Here is an 18,181-nt window from a genome sequence, read left to right on the forward strand (position 1 = left end):
ATTGAGCGTTTGAAGCAGCATGGGACTTCACACTGCTCCAGTGATCTATTGAAGATCTGTGTGAAGATGGGGGCCAGCTGGTTAACACAGGATCAAAGACACGCTGGTGAGACGCCATCTGGGCCTGAAGCTTTCCTCGTCTTTTGTTTCCGAAAGACGCGGCTCACATCATCTTCACAGATCTTAAGTGCAGGAGTAGCAGGAGGGGGGAGGAGGGGGGTTGCAGGAGGTGTTGGTGTTTGTGTGAAGTGAAGTTCAGAGTGGGTGTGGGGTGTGAGATTGGGCCTTTCAAATCTGCAGTAGAACACATTCAGGTCGTCAGCCAGTTGTTGGTCCACCACAGGGTTGGGGGTAGGAGTCCTGTAATTTGTGAATTGTTTCATGCCACTCCACACTGATGCAGGGTCGTTAGCTGAAAACATTTTTCAGCTTCTCAGAGTATCTTCTTTTAGCCACTCTGATTTCCTTGTTCAGTGTGTTCCTGGCCTGATTGTACAAGACTTTATCCCCACCCCTGTAAGCATGCTCTTTGGCCTGACAAAGCTGCCTGAGCTCTGCTGTAAACCACGGTTTGTTGTTGTTGAACTTTAAATAAGTCCTAGTAGGAATGCACATATCCTCACAGAAACTGATATATGATGTAACCGTATCTGTGAGTTCGTCCAGGTCTGTGACTGCAGCCTCAAAAACACTCCAATCTGTGCAATCGAAGCAGGCTTGTAGTCCCCGCTCTGCTTCATTGGTCCATCTCTTTACAGTCCTTACTACTGGCTTGGTTTATTTTAATTTCTGCCTGTAGGTTGGAAGAAGATGAACCAGAGAGTGATCAGAGAGTCCCAAAGCTGCTCTAGGGACAGAGCGATATGCATCATTTATTGTTGTGTAGCAATAATCCAGTATGTTCCTGTCTCTGGTGGGGCATGTAATGTGCTGTTTGTATTTGGGCAGTTCACGTGTGAGATTTGCTATGTTAAAATCCCCAAGAATAATAATAACTGAGTCCGGGTATTGTTGTTCCGTCTCTGTGATTTGATCAGCCTGCTGTTGCAGCAGCGCATTCAATCACGTGTTTGGCACGATATAAACACTCACTAGAATAAACGAGGAAAACTCCTGCGGCAAGTAGAAAGGCTTACAGTTAATAAAGAGCGCTTCCAAATTAGGACAGCACATCCTCTTTAACGTTGTTACATCTGTACACCAACTTTCACTGATGTAAAAGCATGTTCCACTGCCTCTCGTTTTCCCCGTTAACTCCGCGATGCGATCCGCTCTGAACAGCTGAAAGCCCGGCAGATGTAATGCACTGTCCGGAATGGCTTCACTCAGCCAGGTTTCTGTGAAGCACATGGCAGCAGAGGTTGAAAAGTCGTTGTTTGTGCGGGTGAGGAGATGTAGTTCATCCGTTTTGTTAGGAAGAAAGCGAAGATTCACAAGATGAATGCCCGGCAGTTCTGTTCGAAAGCCTTAGAAGAATATGTATATGAGGTCACAGGCCCGCCGGGCGGTAACTTATTATAATATGTCTTCAAGTGTGTATGAAAATGAATAACCCCACATGGTGAAAACCAGGCGGAAAGTTAATCTTAGTCTGAGGATGTATATGAGTCATATAATACACATAGTATAATTTAACTCCTTTCCAGAATGATCCAGATTTGGAAATCCCATGTTTTGCTATCCAGGATCAGGTAATCAATCTTACTTTTGTGTCGGTTTTTCAAAGCAACATTGGATTGGATCACCCTGATCCAGATACAAACTTTTCACGATTACCACATCTGGATTACCAGTGCTCTAAATGGGATTACATAATCACAATGTAGGCTACTGGCTATGTAAAGAACAACAGGTAGAATAGCCAGCATGGGGTCACTTTAAGTGTTTTTATTTGAAGAGACCGAAAACATCACAATAAAACAATGCAAACATCCCCTTCCTTTTTCAATTTCTTTTAAACAGTCAGACCCCTCATCTAAGCCACAACAAGTAAATACAAACAAACAAATATACATTATTCACAAATACATGGTGGATATTTTGAATGTGTTTTAAATTATTAAAAGGATAAATGTCCAATAGTTAACTAAATAAAAAAATGTTTAGAGCTCTTCATTTGTAGAGAGTCCAGCTTTTTGAAGCTCTGCTTTTTGGAGTTGTATCTCAAGTCTTGCTTTGGTTTGCTGTAGTTGGGTAAGAGTGATTTGTTCCTCTGCCAGACAAATCTGTACTTCTGCTCTTTCGGTTTCTCTTTTAACAAGTGATTTATAGGCATCATCATCTGTGTTTGGGAAAGAACGCTTCTGGACTCTTTTCGGAGCTCCTGTGGCAATAACTACTGGCTCTACCAGTGAGGATCCACCTGCTTCCTCAATAACAGGGCTGAGATCCAGAATAAATGCTCCTTCTGCATTAGAAGGATCTGTGTCAATTTCCTTTTCAGTCGTGGACTCACCGTCCCCAACAGCACCTTGAATCCCATACAGAGATTGAGAGTTTCTACCTCCAATAATGTCAAGAACCACATCTGTGTAATCACCTCTCCTAAAGGGCCTGTTGCCTGTTTGGGTGCATTTTGTTTCAGCATGGTCCTTTGTTGCACTGGCCTTCAGATTTTTCCATCTAAATTTCATTTGCTCTGTAGTCCTCTTCTGGCCACACCCCATGGCATTCACATTTTGGGTGATTTCATCCCAAATAGCTTTTTTCTTTTTGTTAGACACTTCTCCACCCTTAGTAGATTTAAAACTTCCTACTATTGAGGTATAATGGTGTCTAACACCCTTCAGCAATGCGTGGGTTTCTGCAACTGTGAAATTAGGTCCTTTTGAGTCCATGGTACAACCTCTTTGGTGTAGTGAATGTAGAGTTTATAGGCCTTGGTCTTGATTGAGTTAAGTGAACACAAGCCAAAGCACATCAGATAATTTATGTTTACTGGGTGTGTGTTTGAAAAGACCAATCACAGTTGTCTTATTCAGCCTTTCTCAGAGGACTTACAGAGAGGCACTGACATGGCAGACATTGTCCATCGCCACCACCAGTTTGGAAGGAGAGAATTTCATCAAAGGGTGTATGCGGAGCATACAAGACCACTGGAGCAGTACACCACTGAGGAACTGTATGCTCGGCTTCACTTTGGGAATGCTGATATTAAGTACATTGCAGACCTTATCAGGCCAAAACTTCAACGCAGAACCCAAAGGAGTCATACTCTGTCTGTGGAAGAACAGGTCCTCATTGCTCTGTGCTTCTATGCAACTGGGACTTTCTACCAAGTTGTTGGTGACAATATAGGAGTGAACAAATCAACTGTCAGTGATGTGGTGAAATCTGTGTCAATCGCATTGGCGAGCCAAGTCAATCAAGTTGTTTCATTTCCAAAGGATGACCAGATTGCACAGAGCAAGCACAAGCTTTTTTTTTAGGAAACATGCCCATTACTATTGGGGTTATTGACTGCACTCATGTGCACATACAAGCACATTGTGTGTAGGAGTGGTTGTGGCGTAGTGGACTAAAGTGGACGTGATGATTCATTAAAGCACATAACTGGTAATCAGAAGGCTGCCGGTTCAATCCCCACAGCCACCACCATTGTGTGCTTTGAGCAAGGCACTTAACTTCAGGTTGTAATAAGTACACTGTAAGTCGCTTTGGATAAAAGCGTCTGCCAAATGCATAAATGTAAATGTAAGCACCTCATGAGAGGGAGGGGAAGTATCGAAAGGGAAGGCACAGCATCAACATCCAATTTGTGGGCGATGCTGACCTCATCATCACAAACTGCGTTGTGAGGTGGCCTGGGTCTGTCCATGATGCATGTATCCTGAGGGAGAGTGCTCTATACAGAGAGCTCCAAAACAGCAGACTGGATGGCATAATATTAGGAGACAGTGCCTATCCACTTGTACCATGGTTGAACCCATTTTCAAGATTTGATCCAATCCGATAGCCATAATCCGATCAAATTACTTTTGAACAACTGGCCCCAGGTGTTGGAATATTAAGCTATCTAGACAGAGAGGACTCGCATAGCGATGGACACCACGCCTAGGATATAAAACCTTTCGAACATGTTCGGCGAAGACCATCCTGCTGCAAAGCATATATCCTGTAGGGATACACTATTTGTCCATGCCCATGAAGAGGCCATGCCTCTAGTTGAATGCGCTTTTACGCAAATAGGGCATCTCATGCCCTGTGATTCATAAGTGAGGGTGATCGCATCAACGATCCAGTGAGATAGCCTTTGTTTGGAGATGGACATGCTTTTTGTGCATCCTCCATAACAAACGAAGAGCTGATATGACAGTCTAAACTTGAGAGTTCGCACCACATACGTGTGCAATGCCCGCACAAAGCCTTTTTTGGGTTTGATGGTGGCTTTTGAAGGGGCCGGACCGAATTCCAGGCATGAACTGTCAATCGACAGCACCTGTATATCACCAACCCATTTGACTGAGGCCAGAGCCAACAGCAGTGCCGTCTTTAAAGAGAGCACACGTAACTCAATGGATTCCATTGGTTCGAACGGGGGGCTCATGAGCGCTCTCAGCACCAAATTCAAGTCCCATGTTGGAACCGTAGCAGGGCGAGGGGGGTTCAAGCGCCTTAATGATCTATAACTTTATGATCAGATCATGTCTGCTTATAGAGGAGCCAGCCTCTGGGGCATGAAATGCCGAGATGGTCGCTACATAAACCTTAAGCGTTGATGGAGTTAGACCTGCACTTTAAGGAATGTAAGGATCTCCGTTATGGAGCAATTCACTAGGTCTTTGCTGCATGAAGAGCACCAATCTGCAAACACCATTTTAGTGCATAGAGGTGTCTCATAGATGGCGCTCTAACCTGCAAAATGGTGTTTATTACAGACTGAGCCAATTCAGGCTCGTTCGCTGTGCTCCGTTCAGGGGCCATACATGTAGGATCCACAGCTCCGGCTGGGGATGTCAAATTGTGTCCTGCGCTTGAGAGAGCAGATCCCTCCTCAGCGGTATCCCATGGGGGGCCGTCTAATATCTCCATCATTTCCGGAAACCATGGCTGGTTGGGCCATTTCGGTGCAACCAACAGAACCGTTTCCTTGTCCTCTCAGACTTTGCTGGTGAAAGAGACGTACTGGGAGAACTTTTCATTGGCCACTTGTGGGCCAAGGTATCTAGCCACAGTGGGGTTGAAGTCTCCATTCCCCCGCTATCGGTTCCTGACACAGCAGCATGTGTGCGCAGGGAGAGATGGCGCGCGCTCCACACAAGGAGGCGTTGTGCGAAGTGGAAGCAATTGAGGGCCACCCTGGCGATTTATGTACACTACCACTGACATATTGTCTGACCAAATCAGAACGTGATGATTCATTATGTCGGAATGGAAAGCCTTCACACCTAAGAAGATGGATAGCATTTCCAAGCAGTTGATGTGCCACACCTGACCCAGCATCCCAACACCCTGCTGATAAAGTTTTGTAGCTGTCCATGGTGCTAGAGCAGCCAGACAGCGGTGAGTCACGGTGATGCGTGAGGTACGTGGTGTTTGAGCCAGCACTGGAGAGGTCTCATGTGTAAAAGACCTAACGGTATGACGCTGGCTACTGCCGCCATAAAAACCAGCATTTTCTGAAAAGACTTCATTGGAAATGCTTTCCCCAGCTTGAACTGAGACACTGATGAATGGTCCATACGTGCTAGCTCGTGAGGTGCGCACGCATGCTCATGGAGTCGAGTCGAACCCCCAAAAAGGAGATTTGTTTACTCTGAGAAAGTGTGCTCTTTGTTTAAATGGTGAAGTATCAAGGCCCTGTGCTCACATAGCAGAGCCTCTGATCAGTAATTGGGTCAGTAATAGCCAATCGTCGAGGTAATTCAGAATGCGCATGCCATTCATCTTCAAAGGGGCGAGCACTGTATCGGCACATTTTGTGAACGTGTATAGGGCCAGAGACAATCCGAAGGGGAGGATTTTGAATTGATATGTTGTTCCCTCAAACGCGAATCTCAAGAACAGCCTGTGATGCAATACAATTTGGAATTGAAAGTACGCGTCCTTTAGATCTATTGACGCAAACCAGTCCTGTGGACGGATGTGTGATAAGATCTGTTTCTGAGTTAACATTTTGAGTGGCCATTTTGCAAGCGCGGTTCAAGTGTCTCTTTCTTCAAAAGAAAAGGTAGCAGCTGTATAACCCTTTACGGGCATGGCAGCTTGGAACAATCTCTATCGCATCTTTTGCGAGGAGATTGTGAATTTCTGCACGTAACACAGGCACGTCCCGTAACGGAACCGTCGTGGACAAAACGCTGTTGAAGCATGTGAATTGGATTGAATACCTGTGTTCGATCACTTTTAGCACCCAATCTGACATGCACGTGAGCGCCCACCACATGTTCACGTAACGGGATAGTGGGTGCTTTATATTTGATGCTAAATGTGATAGCGCGCCGCTCACCATTGGGAAGCGGTTGTGTGTGAAATGGGGAACAAGGCAAATTCTCAAGAATGGCCTGAGCCAAAGTTAATTAGTACACTAAGTTATAGTTTATGAGCGTGCAAACATAAGAGAGAGAATTGTTTGTTTGTGATCATTATGAACAGAAATCAATTCAAAATTTCACAGATGCAGATAGGCAGTAGGCCACCGTCTTTCTGCGTTTTGATGAGAAAATAACGGCTGTTACATTCTCTCTGTGCAACGTATGGGGAACGACCACTTTTGCATCTCTCACTAGGAGATTTCCTACCTCAAAGCACAGAATGGGCGTGTCCTGCACTGTAACGTGTAGGCGCGGGTGGGCAATGAGTTTCGTGCGTGTGTTGAGGGGAGCTGTCTTTTATAAGATGGGAGCATTTTGTGTGGAGTGTGGGTTGATTTTTCTCTGAGATGCCCGGAAGTGTGCCACGTGATTGCAAAAGGTGTGAGTGGGCGTGGATAATGGTGGGCACAGATAGCTGCCTCTTATCAGATGGAAGCTTCTCAGTCAGAGCACGTCACGCATCCGTGCACAGTGCTAATAGGGTAAAGGCTCGAGTGAGCTAACAATAGACACCAATCACCCGCTGTTATCATGCCGAGTAAGTTTGGTTGGAGAGGAAGTAAGAGCTTTTTCATCCTTCATCGCACGTCAAGAAGCCGCTACGTGGTACGCGCATTATTCAAGCAATGCAAGGAAGCTTTGCAATAAAAACTGACTCGTTCCCAGCGAGAATACTAGAAACATAATAGAAAAGGCAGGAGCTCTAGATTCCTATAAATGTTATACTTACAAATACGACCACACCGTGCTCATTCATAGAGGGCCAGAGGTCGTCATGTGCATAACGCACTGGTGAAGACGTTACGTGGGAAGATCGAGGGGCTTGCCCGTCGCGAGATCCTCCTCGGTTTCAACCAGCTTCTTGAGGTATCACCCTGGGATTCTTTTTAAACAGTATTGAAGGAGTTCCTATCAACACTGGGCACTTATTAGCTGCTTTTGTTTTATTATTTGGTCATCCATTTTAAAACCTTTTTTTTTATTTTTTATAAAATGTTAGTTTTATAATGAAATTAATAAATATGTTGGCACAATTATATTTTTGGCTACAACACTAATTTCAAACATTTAAGCATACCCCTTCAAATCAAAAGGTTTTTAAGATCATGAGAAACATTTCAGGCAAGTGACCCCAAACCTTTGAATGGCAGTGTAAATATATATATATATATATATATATATATATATATATATATATATATATATGAAAGGATACAGCTCCTGCCTGGATGCTAAGGGAAGCAGGTAGATGTCTCGCTGAGCGAAGAACCCAATCCGGCTGCGAGGCGGAGAGACATCTTCGTGGAACACTAGAGGGGGTGGGTGATTCTTCCGCTGCAGGCGCTGAGAGTCAGTTGAAGAACGTCCTGATGTGTCTGCAGGGAATCCCATCCACTGATGGGTGTCCATCGACAGCGAAGAGAGAGCTGATCCAGACGAAATGATGTTGGTCTTGAAGGAATAAAATTCTGAAGAAATGGTGTGTGAGCGCCTGTTCATATAGGGCTAATGCGCACCTAAAAGGGTGGGGCTCAAACACCATTGCCAATTATAAGATTGCGGTTATGATACAAGGGCTTCAGCTATGTTGTGGAAAAGAAATTTACTCAAAGCGTTCATTGCAATGTCTCGAGAACTGAATCGATAGGAATCTCCAGACAACATGAGTTGTGGACAATTATATGTGATATAGGAGGTTCATACAGCTTTATACAGTGCATAACATTGAAGAGAGTGTAAGACTATCCCTCACAACCTCGTTTTTATTCCTGTCAAAAATCAAAGATGGCATTGCTGTGAATATGGTCTATAGGCATATACCGTTTTTTTTATATTGCAGTTCAAATGCTGGACCCCCTTCAGTTTGCTTACCAAGCAAACAGGTTTGTGGATGATGCTGTCAGTATGGGACTGCATTATATCCTGCAACACCTCAACAGACCTGGGACTTATGCAAGGATGCTAATTGTGGACTTCAGTTCAGCCTTCAATACCATCATCATGCCTGATCTTCTTTCAACCAAACTGACCCAGCTCTCTGTGCCCATCCCAATCTGTCGATGGATCATCAGTTTTCTGACAGATAGGCAGCAGCTAGTGAGACTGGGGGAACTCACATCCAGGACTCTCACTATTAACACTGGTGCTCCTCAGGAATACGTTCTCTCTCCACTGCTCTTCTCCCTGTACACGAATGACTGCACTACAAAAGACCCCACTGTCAAGCTCCTGAAGTTAGCTGACGACACCACAGTCATTGGCCTCATCTGCGATGGTGACGAGTCTGCATACAGATGGGAGATTGATCAGCTGGCTGTCTGGTACGGTCACAACAACCTTGAGCTGAACACGCTCAAAACAGTAGAGATTATAGTGGACTTCAGGAGAAATCCCCCCCACCATCCTGAACAGTTCTGTGGCAGCAGTGGAGTCATTCAGGTTCCTGGGCTCTACCATCTCTCAGGACCTGAAGTGGGACAGCCACATAGACTCCATTGTCAAGAAGGCTCAGCAGAGATTGTACTTCCTTTGCCAGCTGATGAAGTTCAACCTGCCACAGGAGCTGCTGACACAGTTCTTCTCAGCCGTCACTGAGTCTGTCATGTGTACATCTATAACTGTCTGGCTTGGTTCAGCCACCAAATCAGATGGACGAAACTACATTGGACAGTCAGGAATGCTGAGAAGATTATTGGTGCCTCCCTGCCCACCCTCCAAGACCTGTACATCTCCAGAGTGAGGAAACGTACAGGTAGAATCGCTCTGGACCCCACACACCCTGCCCACTCCTTCTTTGAACTACAGAGCACAGAGCGCCAGGACATCCAGGCACAAGAACAGTTTTTACCCTCAGGCCATTTTCCTCATGAATAATTAAACTGGCTCCGGACTTCCCCATAGTGCATTAATGTAAATACATATCTCATGTCCATATGTAAATTCACATATTTAATTCATTAACTGTACATTCCCCTGCCTTGCACATACATTACCACTTGCACATGTACATACGCCATTCTATGTCCTATTATTTGTATGTCTTTTTATATTCTGTGACTCATTGTAATGTTCAGTGTGCACTGTTTCTCCTATCACCAAAAAAAGTCCTTGTGTACGTGAAAACATTTGGCAATAAAGCTAATTTTGATTCTGATTCAAATCTCAAGATTTTTTCAAAATAATCCCAATATGACTTTTTGTCCAAATCGTGCAATCATAAAACTATCCCTTAAATGTTTTTTTTGTTGTTGTTGTCTGGATCGCTCATTTCTGTAGTTTTTATAGTGCTTCCTTTGGGGACAGCAACCCCAAAACAGTCCAGCGGCAAACAGAATCATAGCACCGCCCAGTGATTGGTCAGAAAAAATGGACTGCTTGATTACAAATAGTAAACGATGCTGTAATATGGCACAGTGATTGTATCAGATGATAACACCATGGTAATGTGCAATGTGGTATTTACATAGTACTCCAAGGTAGATACTTCAAATAATACAATAGTATTGTCATGTTACATATCCAAAAATGGTAATCCCATCCCTGGAAAAACAAATAAAAACGAAACAGCCAAAACCTGCCTGCCTAAAATATAAAATCAAAACAAAACATAAGGTAAAAACAAAATGGGTTTTTAAACAAGACTTAAAAACAGACACAGATTCAGCAGATCTAATATCCCAGGGCAGGCTCTATCACCTTTTTGTTTTGCATCTGGATTTTGGAACAGCCAACAGTTCACAACAAGAAGATCTAAAAGACTGAACTGTTACATAAGGTCTTAAAAGTTCTGTTAAATAATCTGGCACCAGCCCATGTAATATCTTATATGTAATTAATAAAATCTTAAAATTAACCCTAAAATGAATTTGTAACCAATGTAAAGAAGCTAAAACTAAATTAATGTGAATAAAATACCTAGTTTGTGTCAAAAGTCTAGCTGCAGCATTTTGCATTGATTGTAGCTGTGGTAAAGTGTGTTGATTTAAAGCTTTTTAGCCCCTTTTCTTCCCAATTTTGGAATGCCCAATTCCCACTACTTACTAGGTCCTCATGGTGGTGCGGTTACTCACCTCAATCTGGGTGGCAGAGGACATGTCTCAGTTGCCTCCGGTTCTGAGACAGTTAATCCGTGCATTTTAGCTCACTGTGCATGACACTGCGGAGATTCACAGATTGTGGAGGCTCATACTACTCTCTGCGATCCACGCACAACATACCACACACCCCATTGAGAGCAAGAACCGCTTAATCGCGACCACGAGGAGGTTACTCCATGTGGCTCTACCCTACCTAGCAACCAGGCCAATTTGGTTGCTTAGGAGACCTGACTGGATTCACTCAGCACACCCTGGATTCAAGGTAGTTAAGGTCAATACTCGCTGAGCAACCCAGGCCCTGTGTTGATTTAAAGTTGAAAACAGTGCATTACAATAATCTAGGCGAGACAAAATACAAGCAAGAATAAGCTTCTCTGTATCCCTAAAAAAATATCTCACTTTGGAAATGTTCCTTAACTGATAAAAACAAGACTGATTTAAATTCCTGATGTGATATTCAAAATTGTAATTTGTGTCAAAGTAGACGCCCAAGTTTCTCACCATCTGCTAAATATTCGGGACCACTTGATTAAGTGCAGACTCAATCCGATTTAAAAAAAAAAACCATTATGACAACCTATGTTTTATCAGAATTTAACTACAGAAAATGACATGCCTTGCAATTTTTTATATCTACTATACAAACTTGAAGAATATTTAAACTAGACAGATCATTGGGATTTCACAACAAATATAACTGTAGGTCATCTGCATAGCAATGAAAAATAATATTGTGTTTTCGAATCACTGAACAAAGAATTAACATATAGAGAGAAAACAAAACTGGCCCTAACAAGGATCCTTGTGGAACATCACAATTCATTTTTGAAGAGGAGGACATCTCATCTCCAACAGACACTACAAATTTCCTATTCGTCAAGTAGGACACAAACCAGTCTAAAGCCACCCCAGATATTCCCACCCATCTCTTCAATGTATCAATTAAAACTGAATGATCAACTGTATCAAACGCTGCAGTTAAATCATGCAACACTAAAATGGAGCACTCTCCAGCGCCCTCCGCCATGTCATTGGTAACCCTGAGCAGTTTCTTTACTGTGATTTTCTCTAAAACCTGACTGAAATTTCTCAAAAATATTGTTATCCTTCACTACCTTCCACAGTTGCTTTGCTACTGCTTTCTCTAAAAAAAATTTAATGTAAGGTAATTTTGAGATTGGTTTATTGTTATTTGCAACCGAAGGATCTATAATGAAGGCTTCTTCAGAAGCGGTTGAACTATCGCAGTCTTAACTCCTCTGGGACACATCCTGACACAAGTGAGCGATTCACTATAGACAACAAAGAAGGGCCTAAAGTCCCAATAACTGCCTTGAAAAGTCTTAAAGGAACAACATCTGTACGATAACTAGATGGTTTCAGCTGTTGTACAATTTTAGAAAGATCCTGCTCTGAAATAGGAGATAACGAGTCCAACAAACTCTCCCTACAACCCGATTTTTCCACACATGGCAATGGAGCAATAATTAATGCCCTTATTTTAGAGAACTTATTAACAAAAAAGATCAAAATGTTTTACAGTCTATTGGACAAAATGCAGCACTAGACACAGAGTTGATCAGATTATTAATTGTGTTGAATAAAAACCTAGCATTAAGCAGTTATCAGTTATTATATCTGAAAAATACGCAGTTCTAGCAGCTTTTACCATCTTATTATACAGCACTAAGAGATCCTTCATGTGCTCAAAGTGAACAATATGTTTAGTTGATTTCCAAGCATGTTCTGCCTTCTTACTCTTTCTCCTAAGACCAGCCAACCAGCTAAGGCAACATTTAGCAGGGAGGTTTTTTCAGCAGGGATGGTAATTGTTGGTATGTTTTTGTCAGTGCTTAGGAGACCTAAATAAAGGTTAAAAGTCAGATCAACTGCGAAATATTTAAGTCCCTTTAAAGGCTAGTCAGTCCACTCGGCCGCCATCTCTGGAGCGCTCCCGGGCAGATATTTTCCATGGATACAAGCAGCATAAAAGTACAGTACTTGAAAGGGGAATGACCGAAATCTCCAAAACGGTTGGTCATAATTGCGATCAAAAAACATATTTCAAATCAGCAATTAAATCTGACAACAATGGTATCTGTACTTCTTTAGCTCAGATCACGCAAAAAAATGCTTTTTTTTCTGGCTGGTCCAGTTAATCCGCATGTGCATTCTCGAGTTGACTGACAGGTAATGTCTGTATCCAAAAGGTGATTGGCTCTTTTACCTATAAGGTGGGACCAGAGATTATTTAGCAGAGATGGGTCACTTCTATTAAATGAATGGGAGAAATTGGAACACCCATCCAAGGAGCTCTGAGAGCCCAGTGGTCAAAGGATGTAGAAAGGAAGTCCCGCCTTACAGTTAAAAGAGCCAATCACCTTTTAGATACAGACATCACCTGTCAATCAACTCTGTGAATTAGCTATACAAGCTGGGAAAATTTTTATTTTTTTTTTTCTCTCCCCCTTTCTCCCCAATTTGGAATGCCCAATTACCAATGCGCTCTTAGTTCTCATGGTGGTGTAGTGACTTGCCTCAATCTGGGTGGCAGAGGAAGAATCTCAGTTGCCTCCGCACCTGAGACCGCCAATATGCGCATCTCATCACGTGGCTTGCTGAGCGCGTTACCGTGGAGACAGCATGTGTGGAGGCTTCACGTTATTCTCCGTGGCATCCATGCACAACTCACCACGTTCCCCACCGAGAGCGAGAACCACATTATAGCGACCATGAGGAGGTTACCCCATGTGACTCTACCCTCCCTAGGAACCGGGCCAATTTGGTTGCTTGGGAGACCTGGCTGGAGAAAATTGCTTTTTGCGTAATGTGAGGTAACGAATCACAATTTATGATTCCAGTATTATAAGATTTTATTGCTGATTTGAAATATGTTCTTTGATCGTAATCTTGACCAACTGTTTTTGAGATTTTGGTCTTTCTCCATTCACGTAGATAGGAGCTGCACTGGCATAACTGGAAATAGCCTACCGAGAGCATTCCAAAGATGGCCTACAGTGGAGCTATAAAATACCTGGAGAGAGCTATCCGTTAGCCTCCCCATTCATCTATAATATGACTGTGTTCAGCTAGTGCAGGGTTCCTAGAAAGCTAGTGAAATGTAGGCTGCCATCTTTGCTCATGGGCACTCAGTTCCGGGATCGGATGTCACGTGACTGATCAATCATCAATGGGAATAGATAGGGAAAAATATAAATCAATTTCACACTTTTAAAAACAACCAATCACCGAATGACTATGTGCTATAATGTAATTAAATAATTTAAATGTAAATGGTTCTTTTTTCATTTCGTCATAAAACACGGCTACTTTTGAATGGCTATCTATGGAGAAATATGCTTTTTGCCATCGGGTGATGTAGTTCCAGCATCTACCAGCAGAGGCTAACAGGGACCTGCTAACCAGCCAATTCCTGACCTCCTGGGACTGACTTGCTAGAAAGACTTTTGCTTTTCTACATCCGCCGTATTTGGGTATTCCAATTTCTTCCATTCATTTTAATCAAGTGGTCCGTCTTGGGGCTAGACAATGTTTAGAAATATTTTGACTGCAACACACACGCGTTTACACTCCAGTCCTAAAGGAGGCGGTAAAACGTCATGACCACGAGCGGTAAACAGGAAAAATAAGTGAGTAGATTCGCGTTTGACCATCGCTGAATTCCGTAGTTACCACTGGTTATTGGAGGTGAGCCGCTTCTGGAGTGAGCTTGAAATGTCAACTCTGAAATATCATAAACTGAATCTGAAGCGAGCCACTAGTACCTTCATCTATACGGTATCTCTTTGTCTCAATGGCATGAACCACATCTTTGTGTTAAACTCGTGTGAGCAGAGATTATCTTCACATTGAAACAGACTGAAGTTCATCTGTCCGTTTTGCCCTACACAGCGGCAGCAGCGCGCGGGCCTGCGCTAATATATACATCAGCGCGGATAAATGAATCAAGCCAAAGAACTTTCATTTTTTTAGTTTAATCAAATAAGTGTTGCAACCATGAGAAAGGACGTGAGGATATTACTGGTCGGAGAACGTAAGTCGGTTGATTCAGTATTTTTCAGATTCATGACTGTCAATTGGCTGCAGTTGATTAATTGTTTTGCATACATCTAATTAGTCAACAAGCACTTGTTATTTGCACATGAAACTCTTCCCAGTCTTTATATTCGCATCTTAAAACATGACAATTATAACCTTTCATTCATCAACAGAGACGGAAAGCTCTATCATTACGACTAACGAACAGTTATTATTATTGATGCTTAAAAATGAGTGTACATCTATATGGTGTAAAACACGGTACATTAAAAGAAATTGGTTTGTTGACATGTCTTTACATGTCAACAACCATATATTTTCAAGGCATATATTTTATGAAAAGGCACATATTTTTCAGGTCAAATGGAGTAACCATAAGAAAACTTCTTGATATTTGTGACTCAACAATCATGATATTTGTAAAAATATATATACCAGCAGGGGCTAACAGGGACCTGCTTTTTTGTAAACATTTTTTTACAAAAAATAAAATAATAAAATATATATATATATATATATATATATATATATATATATATATATATTATATTTATTTATTATTATTATTTATTTATTTATTTATTTATTTTTACCTTGAAAAATATCTTTAAAAACTTTTTTGAAATTAATGATAAAGTTGTGTTCCCTTTTGTGTACTCAGGGTTCAAGGAAAGTATTTTAATACCTTATTTAAAGTATTAAACAGAACACAAACAAAGATTTTTAGAAGAATATCTCAGCTCTGTAGGTCCATACAATGCAAGTGAATGATGGCCAGACCTTTGAAGCTCCAAAAAGCATATAAAGGATTAAACTCCAGTGGTTTAATCCATATCTTCAAAAGTGATACAAGTGTGGGTGAGAAACATATCAATATTTCAGCCCTTTTTTTAACTAAAATATCCACTTTCTCACATTCTTTCACATTTTGAAAGTGAAAGTGGAGATTTATGGTAAAAAAAAAAAAAAAAGGGTACTTAAATATTGAAGAAAGTCATTCACATCTGGGATGGCTTGAGGGTAAATAAATGATGCAATAATTTTAATTTTTAGGTTGAACTATCCCTTTAATGATAGAGATGTGATCCATAATATTTAGTTGTTTTAGTTAGTTTCACCTCTGTTTATCAGGGCTATTTAAAAGTTTTAGGAAACAGTCTTAGGAGACTCTCAGTGGCGTTCAGACAGTAAGAGCTACTAAAGTTTAGACAGGACAGCCAAAAAGGTATGTGTCAGTGTAAATGCACTGCTCACCCATGCCAAACCATCAAGCTTAAAGCACCTCAGTCTAGCCTGTTAATATATATTTACTCATATCATATATTATTTAATTTAATCAATTTGCTAATGTTATGATTCCCCCAATTCTGAACACTTGTTAAGAAAGTGCTTTTATTTCTATTTATGGGTTCTCTAATCTTGACAGGCATGAGTCAGGAAATTGTTTGGAGCTATTAATAGATCTAAAACAGTGGTCACAATATGTAATGCTTTCTCTCCACAGCCAAAGTTGGGAAGACCTCCCTGATCATGTCACTTGTCAGTGAGGAATTCCCTGACGAGGTAATCATTCCTTAAACTTGCTCTTGATGAAAAAGGGACATCATGAATCCTTAATTTTAAACATACAGTATTATGAAATAAATCGAGTACAGAAATGCGTACATGCATTGCATTAGTGTTGTGTTTCCCAGACTTTGCCTGCTTTTGCCTGTCTACCAATGCCTACCATTATCATTCACCATGCACTGTTTATGATTGTATTGAAGGTCCCTCTCCGAGCGGAAGAGATCACCATTCCTGCTGATGTTACACCTGAGAGAGTGCCTACTCATATAGTGGACTATTCAGGTAATACCGTTTTATCACTTATCTCTTTATGCTGAGATGCATATAGCCTGAGTCTGCATTGCTGTTCTTATGATGTAAATACTGATATGTAACACTCTCTTGGCATGGTTTATACTTCTTCGCTTATATTGTCTCGTTTTATGAGATCCAACAGAAGCAGAGCAGACAGATGAGCAGCTTTACCAAGAAATTTTAAAGGTGATGCTTGGATTAATCTCCATACTGATGTAAATTATTTAGATCTTGTGTTGTTTATTCACCTAATTGGTAATTTTTTATGTTGGTACAGGCAAATGTTATATGCATAGTCTATTCAGTAAACAACAAGAAGTCAATCGAAAAGGTAGGTCTTGTTTCCTTGTGTACCGAAGACAAATACCCATTAGTCTTACTGTTGACTAGATTGTAATTAGTAATTGTAAATGATTTGATGCGTAGTTATTGGTTATAAACTTGCAGTTTTAATGGTGTTAAATTTTGTCCCATTGTATTGTTTTCCCTGAAGGTGACAAGTCATTGGATTCCCCTCATCAATGAATGGACAGATAAGGACAGCAGGTGTGTGGCACCTTGCTTCTTGTCTGTGCTGTGTTTGAAATGGATGCCTCATTGGTCCTTCCACGTGCTAGAAAAGAGAGCTGCCTGTCATTCTGTCATTCTTTTGACTTGACATGTTGAGTATTTTTATCAAAATTAGAAGATATGCAAACATACAGTACCATGCATTGTATATTTGCATATTGCAATTTTAACTGATAGGTTGCTAGTGGAAATGCATCAAATAGCATTACAAATTTAACAGTGTTTCCATGTGCTCCCTGAACAACACTTTCTGTGTGTACTCAGTAAGTCACTACAGTATACTAACTCCTAGAGTTATGTGGCAATTTCTTTAGCAGTTAAAGGTGAAGTGTGTAATTGTTTCAATGTTAAAAATATTTTCACTTACCCCAGATTTATGTGCAGGAACAACTATAAGTAACCAATTCTTAGGTTGACTTATTAAAAGAGTGTAAACTTTGATGCTCTCTGGCCCTTACAAAGATTGATTTGTTTGTCCGAGTGGTCCGACATGTCAACATCTGGCTCAACCAATGTGTGAGTTTGGAGCAGGACTGCCAGTTTGTCCGAACACGAATGATGGGGGGTGAGATGGCATGAGTGCTTGGAAACAATCATTATTTTTGGTTTGGTTCCACTAGTGAAGCAGAAATTGCACACTTCACCTTTTAAGCATTGTGTCTTGAAACAGTCAAATGTACATGTTTTAAATGAGTTTTTTTAAACGCTGTCACAGAGTACCATTGATCTTGGTGGGGAATAAATCTGACCTGGTGGAGCACAGCAGCATGGAGACCATCTTGCCCATCATGAATCAGTACTCGGAGATAGAGACCTGTGTGGAGGTGAGAGAAGCACTCAGTCTAAAGACATCACGGTCTTTTATACCTTTTTAATACCTTGAATGAGACATTAGTTTTAGTGTTATATTTTACATTAAGCTGCTTCTAATCTAAACTTGATGATGCAGATGCATGTTGTACACGCCTATCTGTGCTCTAGTGTATAAGACACTGAGTGTGTGCAGAGGGAGAATAGTAAGATGGAGGAAAGTGACTTCACTCTCTGGGTCATGTGTAT

General features: G+C 41.4%; 2 protein-coding genes across 6 annotated transcripts in view; both read left to right on the plus strand.

Moving 5' to 3' along the window:
* Positions 1-9,637, plus strand: part of LOC127451460 (arf-GAP with dual PH domain-containing protein 2-like) — a 33,169-nt gene extending 23,532 nt beyond the window's left edge. Inside the window, exon 11 of the mRNA XM_051716193.1 lies at positions 8,374-9,637. Coding sequence (XP_051572153.1) covers positions 8,374-9,128 — 755 coding nt within the window. The 3' untranslated portion in view covers positions 9,129-9,637. The remainder of the gene's footprint in view (positions 1-8,373) is intronic.
* Positions 9,638-14,329: 4,692 nt separating this feature from the next.
* LOC127451103 (mitochondrial Rho GTPase 1-A-like) overlaps positions 14,330-18,181 on the plus strand; it is a 33,177-nt gene continuing 29,325 nt past the window's right edge. For 2 of the 5 annotated variants that reach the window (XM_051715529.1, XM_051715531.1), the window contains exons 1-7: positions 14,330-14,684; positions 16,194-16,252; positions 16,459-16,540; positions 16,686-16,738; positions 16,830-16,883; positions 17,046-17,098; positions 17,838-17,946. In XM_051715529.1, coding sequence (XP_051571489.1) covers positions 14,648-14,684; positions 16,194-16,252; positions 16,459-16,540; positions 16,686-16,738; positions 16,830-16,883; positions 17,046-17,098; positions 17,838-17,946 — 447 coding nt within the window. In that variant the 5' untranslated portion in view covers positions 14,330-14,647. Of the gene's footprint in view, positions 14,685-16,193; positions 16,253-16,458; positions 16,541-16,685; positions 16,739-16,829; positions 16,884-17,045; positions 17,214-17,837; positions 17,947-18,181 lie in introns of those variants that run through there. The other 3 variants (XM_051715530.1, XM_051715533.1, XM_051715534.1) reach the window with 2 other exon arrangements.

This window comes from Myxocyprinus asiaticus, chromosome 14 (genome assembly GCF_019703515.2).
Source record: "Myxocyprinus asiaticus isolate MX2 ecotype Aquarium Trade chromosome 14, UBuf_Myxa_2, whole genome shotgun sequence".
NCBI lineage: Eukaryota > Metazoa > Chordata > Actinopteri > Cypriniformes > Catostomidae > Myxocyprinus > Myxocyprinus asiaticus.